A 10,644-nucleotide genomic window follows, 5' to 3' on the forward strand; every position below is an offset into this window, starting at 1 on the left:
CACTATAGCATGTTGGATCATACAAAATACTACCAAACCATTTTATAAAATATGATCGGTCAACCTATTTTTTAAAGGGTTGCAAAGTAGTTGATTGATGTCGTGATTGATCATTTGGGGGCATGATCAATTAATGAAAATGCATAATTGATCTTCCCTATCTATAACATTTTGTAAATGATCGAAATAAGGTTACTTCAACGGGGAAACTTATAAATGAGCTCCTAAACTTGTATGATAAATTAAAAACAAAAATTGGGTAAGAAGCAAGAATGAACACATGAGATAGAGCGTACACTTTGAAACTATAAAATCTCACTCAAAATGTATGGAAGAAGAAAAGAAGCTGAATGAAAAAAAATAAGATAAATTGGTATCGTCATAACAAGTTTAAGAAAGTAATAAAAATAACGTGAAGATTTGGACAAATTTATGTAAGAAATTGGAAAAATGAAAATAAAACCAAATGAAAGGTGACATGTATGACATATGAAGTCATCTCAAATCGAGAAAGCTAAACATGAGACCAAGAGTATCCAAAGAGTAGAGGAGGTGGGAAAATTGAGAAGGAAAAAGAGAAAATGTAGCCCAAAAGGATGATGAAAGGGGCACACATAGGATCATGAGAATTAACTTATAGGGAACCACCTAGTAGATCGATGCGAAGTGGAGTCATTGCCAATTAAGCTCTACAAGAAAAATCAAACATCTACTTTAACCATTATTTTGGTCATTGTGTGATGTCTTGCATGTCTAAACATTGAGACAATGTATAATCTCAAGATCCCTCAAAAGAGGGTTGTGTTCTTATTGTATTTGAGTCACTTATGAATAATTCCATTCATGAACATATGGGAGTGTTTGAAAAAAAAAGAGTAGATACATAATAAACATATAGGCCTTAGAGAATGATACTAAAATCAAATAGCTAGAGGGAGATCATTGCATGCTAAAAGAGGGAGCACATCTATAGGGGAAACAAACCTATAGTCTCCATTAAAAATAATGAAGTAAAAAGGGGGAGAAAAATTAGGAGATATAAAAGTCTTAGTAGGCAATTAATAAATCTTAAGAAATTGGAGAAAAATCGGAGTGGAATTCTCATATAGAAGACATTAAAATGGCAAATAAACAATCATTATCTTTGCATTACACTCAAAAGCAAAAACAAAAAAATAAAAAGGGTTTAGGGTTGTAGATTCCAATATTCCATATTTGATAACTTCAATTAAGGTAGTGAAGGAAGGAAAAAGGAAGAAGAAGAGAAGAGAGGAAGATGCGAGAAAAGAGTGCAAAGAGAGAGATGACTAAGTGCGTGAGAGAGAGGGAATGCTCATTGGTGAAAGAAAAGAGAGGATTAGGGATGTGATCTTGGATACCCTAATCCTCCCTCTTAAGCTTTATTTATAGATATAAAAAATACAACAATTACAAGCATACTCTTCACCCTAGTAGGTGCTTATTACATCTATGACACTCAAGCTTGATCATATCTTCTAACACTCCCATCAAGTTGGTGGTGAGAAGACACCATATATTCTTAGCTTGGTGCATATAATAGAAAGAACTTTTGAGCTATCTAGTTTTATGAGTATATAAGCAAGTTGCCTTTGAGACAAGACATGATTGAGACATATAATGTATGCTTGTAGTTTCTCTCTAACAAAGTGACAATCAACTTCAATATGTTTTGTTCTCTCTTGAAAGATCGGGTTAGATGCAATGTGGATTGCAACTTGATTATCACTATGGAATTCCATCAGGATATCTTTGTTGAATTCCAACTCTGCTAGGAGGGATTTAATCCATAGAAGCTCGTTTACCTCATGTGCCATAGCTCTATATTCTGCTTAAGCACTGGATTTTGTAACTAAATTTTGTTTTTTACTCTTCCATGTAACAATGTTGCCTCTAACTAAAGTACAATACCCTAAGGTGGATTTTCTATCATCCAGAGATCCATCCCAATCTGCATCAGCAAAAAATTTCAATATTGATGTGACCATGGCACTTATATAAGAACCATTGTCCTAGAGCCTTTTTCAAGTATCCGAGGATTTTCTCCAATGCCTGCCAATGAGACAATTGAGGTGTATGCATGTATTGAGTGACAACACTAAAGGTAAAGGAGATAACAAGTATAGTCACAATAAGATAAATCAACTTCCTAACCAGTTTTGGTACTTGCCCACATCAACATCTTCTCTAGAACCTGCATATAATTTTGCATTATATCCATTGGGGTGTCAGCAAGACGACATCCAATCATTCTTGTTTGGATTGAAGGACTTCAATATCAATAAAATATTTGAGAAGTCCCAAGTCTTATATCTTGAATTTGCTACATATCTTGTGTTTGACTTCATTAATGTCGTCGGTATCACAACTTGTCAAAATAATATCATCTTAACAAATACAAAACATATCCACAGAGCACCTATGAATCCAAACCAAAGCATAACTTGATTAAACTTGTCAAACCAAGCTCATGGAGATTATTTCTAACCATATAAAGATTTTTGTCAGTGGCATACCATCTCACCCTCAGCCACATATCTAGGTAGTTGCCTCATATAAATTTCCTCCTTAATATTTTCATTAAGAAAAACATTTTTCATGTTAAGCTAAACAATAGACTAGTGAAAGTTAGCAACAAGAGATAATAAAAGACGTATCAAGTTTAGCTTGGCTATAGGTGAGAACGTTTCCTCATAGTCAACACCATAGCACTAAGTATAACGTTTGGCCACATGTCGGGCTTTAAGGCGAGCCGCAGAACCATCTAGATTATGTTTAATGGTGAATACCCACTTATAGCTCACCGGTTGTTTATGGATGGAAGGGGAACAAATTGCCAAGTCTGATTCTCATATAGGGCTGCCATTTCTTCTTCCATAACTATTTTCCATCCTGGATGTTAAAGGGCCTCCTGATAAGATTGGGGAATAGGAACATAAGAAATAGAAGCTAGGAAGTGACAACCGATGAGTAGATAAAAAATTGGAGTTGGGGTGAGAGGTAGATGGTTGTGTGCAAGACTTAGGCTCTTTCTAAAGAGAAATTGGTTGAGTATCAAATGGAGGACCAAAAACACAAGGAGGAAAAGGTGAACGTACCTCAGAAGGATTTGTGGATTCCATGGGTGTAGTATCAACCAATGCTTTAGGGGGTTGAAAAGATAAATCATCACTATTATGAAATTTTGAGTCTTCGATAGGCACAATATGCTTGGGAAACTCATTAGCAAAAGAAAAACTAGGTGGGGACACCATTGAATGAATAAAAAAATTACTTAAAAATATATCACATCTCTAGATATAAACATATTTTTGAGAGAAGGATTATACACACATATCATTTCTGAGTACGAGAATAGCCCAAAAATATACATTTAATAGCCCTTTGGTCCAAGTTAGTAGTATGCAAAGATGTGACATGAACAAAGCAAGTACACCTAAGTACTCTCATAGGAAGGGAAAACATATCTTCACTAAGAAAAAAGTAGGAGCATGGTGACTTATCATTAAGAACCAAGGAAGACAACCTGTTGATAAAGAAAATAAGTTATAAGAATAGCATGTGGCTAGTAGAAATGGGGCACATGCATATGTTGAAGAATGGCACATGCAACCTCTAGAAGATGTCTTTTCTTTCTCTCAGTCAAACCATTTTACTATAGTGTGCAAACTCAAGAAGTTTGATAAATGATTCCATTGTCCCTGCAAAAGGATTGTAATTCTCCTGACATATATTCCATTGCATTATTTGACTGAAAAACCTTTAAGTTGGTATTGAACTGAGTAAAAATTAGGTAAAACTTCTTATTTGTCTTTAAGTAAAAATGACCATGTAACTTGAGAAAAATCATCAACAAAAGTAATGAAGTACTTGGATTGAGAAACAAAGGAAATATTTAAGGGTCCCCACACATCAGTGTGAAATAAAGAAAAAAGAGTAACTCTTTTAGTTTTGCCTCAAGGGGAGTAAGTATTCTACTAGTGTTTACTCAATTGACAAACTTCACAATTCAAACTAGAAATGGAACGTAAGGAAGGAAACATATGCTTAAGAGTATGTAAAGAAAAAGAAAAAGACTTTTCTTGACGAATTTTGAATTATGTTGGGAAAAGGAATCCGATGAATTTAAAAATTCGATAGGAAAGAGTTTTCTCCATATAAAAATTGGGAGAATACTTCTCCCAATGAAATACTAAATTCGTATTGTGAGATGTAAATTCCCATATGCATCCACATATGGAGAACATTATTGGCCATGAAATTTTTTTAAAAAGCCAATTGTTTAGACTTTGAATTACCACCAATAATTCAATTGCATTTCAATAATCGAATTGTTGATGACAACAATGAAAATTCAATCCACCAACTAGACTGAATTGCAACCGGTGGCAATTAGTCAATTTTAATTAATTTAATGATTTTATAGGCTTCTACCCGCTTACCTATTTACAAATAGTACCAGAGCTCCCATGACAGCCTTACCTTCTTCTTGTTACAGACCCCAATTGCTAGAATTCATTGGCTTGAGCAAGTAGGTTTACGAACTTCGATTTTTTTTATCATGACTCTTGATAAGGTTTCCGACTGCTCTCTTCCATCTGGGAAACCATTTAATGCTTCTGTGATATGAGACCAGAAAGAAAATGAAGAAGCAGCTGTTTAACTGCAACTACACACAGTCGGTGAACAGTTGTTAGTTTCATACGCTATCTGGACGCGTTGAATTTATTTTTTCAGAGTAGTTTAACTCACCATCTTCTCATCCATATTTGATTATCAACACAGGTACCTGAGAGCAAACTGCGCTGAGCTTCACCTGCTGCAGTCAATGAAAACCCCCTGTTAGATTATTAAAATGGGAGTTCAACATCCCCACGATCCAAATCAACAAACAACACGGAGTGATGCACAATGACAGCGGCATCTGGGCAAGACAAACACTGTTCATGACCTGAAACAAGGAGAGTCTTCACTTACATCCCAACTGCTTGACAATATGGTTTAATCAAGAAGCAAGACACAGTGAGCCACCACGGCAGCCGCATCTGGGCAAGACAGACTGTTCGGCGCCTGAAGCAAGGAGGAACATCACTTTGCATCCCACATGTTTGACAAAATGCCCATATGCCCACTCTTTTAATAAAACCCCCACTGCGTTTGACTTTGCGGTTTACACGAAGCTTGTGACGCCTTCTCACCGTCATCTTCCCTGTTGTTTAATTCCACAAATCATTTGACTAATGGAGCTGAAAATATGCGTTTTCGATTTCAGAGATCCACCATTACAATCTCAGTTCTCATTAGTCCGCTAATCTCGATCTAAACCCAATAACATCTTCGGCTGTTCGAAATGCGTAATTCATTCAAACTCAATAAAAACTCTTTTAATCACCTGTACCGATTATCTGTACATTCTGCGAAATGGTTTAAGTGAGAAATTTCAATATCCTCGGCCAGTTGCATCTGCAATCTCTTCCATTTTTAGTGAAAGAAAATTTATAAGTAGTCCAAGGAATAAGTCACAGGGCAGCTCAACCGCCCAAACTCACAATATTGCCTCGCCGTCCTCGCCGGTGTAACCGAGTGAAGAGACCCTTTGAATCCATTATTCTATCTCTTCTCCTCTTCATACGTACTTTCACAAGATATCCATCTCCCAAAGTCAAAACCTCCAACGGTCGGAGATCCCAGACGATGAAGGAATCGGTGGACGGATGTGATTATGCAGGAGATTGTGAAAAGGTAGCAGTCTACTGCCGCCCGCAATCACGATTCAAGACTGGAAATGATTCGAAGTTTTCTAAGGCTTTGGCTTGTAGACACACAGCTTGCAGCAGCATCTGTTTATTTAATTAATGGGTCTGAGTTCTGACTTTGATTCTTCTTCTCTTTTCTGGTTGTCTATTTAAGCTTCGTGAGCCTTCGGTGTTTCGATCGTTGGCGGTAGCGTGAATTCAGTAGAGGAGAGGGCAGCAGCTTGGCGGTGCAGCAATGGAGGTTCCTCTGTTCTTTAGGTGTCCCATTTCGATGGAGATGATGAGTGACCCTGTGGCCATATCCACCGGCGTCACCTACGAGAGGAGGAACATCGAGAAATGGTTCTACAATTACAAGAAGACGACGTGCCCCGCCACCATGCAGGAGCTGGAGAGCTTCGACCTCACGCCTAATCACACCCTCAAGCGCCTTATACTCTCCTGGTTAGAGCAAACCTCTCGGTCTCCTTCTTCCTCATCGCCGCCGTCGCCGGCGAGGAACAGTAGAGAGGAGCTGGTTTCTCAACTGGGTAAGCTCGAATCCACGCCGTTCAAGTTCAGCTGCCTGAAGAAACTCAGATCCATGGTCGAGGTGGACGAAGACATGAAAGAAGATTTCTCAAAATTTGGAGGAATCGAGACAATGGGTACTGTTATTCTCGAGATTTTGGTGGACAACGGCGATTTCACGACGTTTCAAGCGTGCGAGGAGGCTCTGGCTGTCCTCAGCCGGCTCTCGTTATCAGACGAAGCGTCGGTTCAATTGCTGTCGAAGCCCGATTGTGTTAAATCCATGTCCATCATGCTGCAGAGGGGAAGCGCGGAGGCTCGTCTGAACACGGTAACCATTCTGCGCAAGATGGCGAAGAAGTACCGGAGCGACTGGATCAAAATCATCGCCGACCTGGACATCAACGTGTTCAAATATCTCCTGGAGCTTCTCTCTGACAAGATTTACAGCAAAGAGAGTTCCTTCGCGTTAGATGTAGTGATCGAAATCACGGCCAAATCAAGGAAGAACCTGCTGAAGGCGATCGAAGCCGGAACCGTCTGCACACTGATCGAGCTCCTCCCCGACGTGAATCGACACAAATGCGAGAAGATGATGTACTTGCTGAAACGACTCTGCAGATGCCCCGAGGGGAGATCCGCGTTCGTGGATCACGGGCTGGCCATCTCCGTGGTGTCGAAGAAGATACTGAGAGTTTCAGAACTGGCGACGAAGATGGGGGTGAAGATCTTGTGGTTGATTTGCAATGCTATGCCGACGGATAGAGTACTGGAGGACATGGTGATGCTCGGTTCCGTGAAGAAGCTTCTGGGTTTGCTGCAAATCGAAGGCAGGTGCTCGACAAAGGAGAAGGCGATGAAGATCGTCAAGCTGCATGGGAATTCATGGAGGCAATACCCATGTTTTCCTAGTGAATTCAGGGATTAATTGAGATTCGTAAATGAGACTAGGTAGATTAAATTGTTATAAATCTAAATTAATCAGAATGTTAAACCTTACAATGTTGAAATATCAAAATTTTGGAGTGATTAAGTTAGCATTGAATTTATTTCTTTTTTATTTTTCTCCTTTTTCTCAAACCATAAATATTCGTTGATTAAACATCTAGCTTAAGAGCATAATGATTTTTTATCTATAATTTTGATTAGACAATCTAATGAAGGCCTTCCAACTGTTAGATTTTCAACATGCTATTTCTTTTGGTACAAGTAATTTATACAGTTGGAAGGGATCTCCAATTTGAAAATACTATCATTGAAAAAATTGCACCTTCGATGAGTGCTCCTGTAATTGTTTATCTATCTCTTTTACATTGAAAAACATACAACTTGATTTTCTATCATTCAGATTGAATTTTATGTCGCTTATCGGTTGGGGAGCATTGTTCTGTGTTATGCCTTAATCCATAACAATATGTTCTCCAATGTCTAAGTGTTTGGGAATTTTCATTTGTGGCTATTCTCGCTCATATTAGTGTTATTTAGTAGCAGAACTGCAAGTGCTAGTGAGATTGTAAGAAGGCACATGTTTTATCTATAATTTTAGTTTAAGATGGGGTTAGTCAAGCGTCAAATATACAAAAGCATGATTTCTAATGCATAATCATAGATGCGCCTGAGATTTCCAACTTTGATCTAAAACAAAACTTGTAGGCGGCATTCTTTATGGACCCAAAACCAGATTGTGTGGTTGAATGTCTAGAAATTGTTGCAATGAGAAATTACCTCCAAGGTACAATATCTGAATGTCTTAAAATGCAACACCATTCAATCCTTCCTCCTGTGTTTTTTTTAATCTATTGGACAGTGCATGAATTTTGTAATGGAAGAGTTAAGAGTCATTGAAGACTTTGTGCCCTAATGGATAAGGCACCAGTTCACTTGGAGAATTTGGGTTCAACTCCCAACAAAGTCATTTATTTTCTTTGCTCTTATGTGGAAAAGGTCTCTTGGTGTTTATATGTAAGTTTAGGGTTTCTTAAAAAACATATTATTCCATAAGAAAATGTCTTGAGATTTTAAATAAATAACAGACATATCCATGATTAATAGATAACCAATAAAGATGATGGAGGTAGTAAATCAAGTGATACTAGAACTATGCATGAATTTACAATGTGAGTGAAAGTTTGATAATTTCATCTGCATGTTGTGTATTATTTTCTACTATTATTGACATTTTGTCTTTTTTCTTATGCAAAGTGTCAGACAAGAGCCAAACACTCATGTACAGTCTCATTTGGACCGTTGTCATTTGGCCATGAAGGTTGAACCTACTGGTTCTATCCAAGACGAGTTCCATCCAGCCAGATGTGATGAAACATCTTCTTTAACTTGTGGAATGGAGAAGTCCTTTTCTGTATGCACTAGTAAGGCACCCAGGAGCTTGTCAAAGGAATGAGGATGAAACTAATCTGGCCACTGGTCCAAATTCTCACCAAGTTGTGAAAAAAAAAAGAAATCAACAAAATAGAAATTCATTTTTCCAACTAAACTAGTCTTACAAGTCATTAGTGTTAAAATGCTTGCAAATAACTGCTCTTTGGAGGTTGAACATTAGAAATTCAAGAAACAATATATAAGGAAAAAAAATCTATAGTTGAAAGCTCAAACCAATATCACAAAATAGTTGGCTAAGAAAATTAAAATAGTTTAGCACACAATAAGAGTAATATAACTCTTCAAGGATTTGAACCTAGATCTCCAGTTGACTGGCGCCATACTGTTAGGCCACAAAGTCTTCTCAATAAAATGGAAACAATACAACTAGTTACATATATATATACCTAGCACCTCAAGGCACTAACAAAGAAAATAGTCATCTCTGGACTCCATAATAGCATCAGACACTTGAGGAAAAAAAATAAGTACTGCAAATTATAACATTGATTTGAAAATCCATCAATCCTATTTATTATCTTACAAAAACATACACCTAGCAAGAATATCAACAAAAGCAAGAAAATCATAAATTAATTTTAGAAGTATTCATAAATATATGATGGAAAAGTTTTTTTTCTCCAAGCTTATGCAATATGTCAATCACAAACAATTAAAGAGCCCATTTCTCAGGGGCTTTCATTGGTCTCAAACCTGCACTATAATGAAAAGCCAATTAAAGTTTTAGGTTGGGTGGGTATGAAGAATTTGGAAAAATGATGTTATAAGAAAGATGTCGGAATTTCTAGTCAAAGAAATAGGGATCAATTAAATCCTCATATCCTGCACATGTAGCCCTCAACATTGCATTTCTCTCCGGTTTTCCTAGAAACAACAAATAAATAAATATTTCTTGAAAATATAAAATAAGTTTCAATATTTATCAAATAAATAGAGTTTTGGCTTGTTCATGCTTCAACTGTTCTCTATTGTGCTAAGCACTTAGAGAAGGGCATCAAGACCAATCTTTAGGTTCATCTTGAGAGTTGCCTTTTTTTCCCTCTACTTGCTTTAACTTAAATTCAGTAGCAATGAGGACAGTCTTTTAAACACCACCTCAAATTTTGCTCGAGTTAGCTAAAGCTCCACCAAAGTCATATTCCATCTATTCTTTGATCATTATTCTAATATAGAAGTAGCCTCAATAGTTGAAAGTAGTTGATAGAATTCCTTTGTAGCCATCGATTATCCATAATCTCCAAGTCTTAGTTCTACATTACCTTAGTTCTGGAAATTCAACTAGGTGCTTTCGATCATATCTTGTTATGCCAAACCTTCCAAAATTGTCTTCTGCAGACTCTTCATTGATGGACAAACTTATTAACGGTTACGATTTCAATACTTTGATCATATAGATTTTCCTTCAGAATTATTTCAAGACCCTACAAATGTTGGCTTTAGCAAAAATTGTTGAGAGACAAAACAAGGAAACTTTGAACATAATTCCATACATTTGAATACTTCACCAAATTGAAAAAACAAAGAAGCCTATTTAGAAGGAAGTATGTAGCATTAAAATGTTAAAAAGGTGAAATCAACCAAATAGTTTGAGACAAAAGTAGGCAGTTAATAACCAAAAAAACAATACAACTTAGAATACCGGTCAAGCAAAATATGGGAAACAACTAAGTCCCATAACTTATTAAACCAGTATGCATTGAACAATCAAAAGGAAAACATGATTTCTTTTTTCCTCCTAAAACCTTCTCTCCACAACTCTTCTTCTTTTCACCTCTTAAACCTCTTCTACTGTGATTATACATCATAGAATCCTAAGCTTCAACACCATTCAAACGGTTGTTTCTCCCCTTTGGTAGAAACTCAATCTATTGCCTTTTCAGGCAGCGGTAATTTTGTAATTATAATAAATATTACATTATATTATAACATAGCCATCCGATCAAATTTATGAAGATCGAAT

The 10,644-nt window shown here is 36.8% G+C and overlaps 1 protein-coding gene across 1 annotated transcript; it reads left to right on the forward strand.

Moving 5' to 3' along the window:
* Nucleotides 1–5,891: 5,891 nt before the first annotated feature.
* Nucleotides 5,892–7,212, forward strand: LOC137947816 (E3 ubiquitin-protein ligase PUB22-like). The gene has a single exon (XM_068793608.1). The coding sequence runs from the start codon at nt 6,010–6,012 to the stop codon at nt 7,210–7,212; it is 1,203 nt and encodes a 400-aa protein (XP_068649709.1). The 5' UTR covers nt 5,892–6,009.
* The last annotated feature ends 3,432 nt before the right edge of the window (nt 7,213–10,644 follow it).

This window comes from Aristolochia californica, unplaced genomic scaffold (genome assembly GCF_029961685.1).
Source record: "Aristolochia californica isolate CCGP_79_NKW_82.1479 unplaced genomic scaffold, dmAriCali1.0.hap1 SCAF_13, whole genome shotgun sequence".
Classification (NCBI taxonomy): domain Eukaryota; kingdom Viridiplantae; phylum Streptophyta; class Magnoliopsida; order Piperales; family Aristolochiaceae; genus Aristolochia; species Aristolochia californica.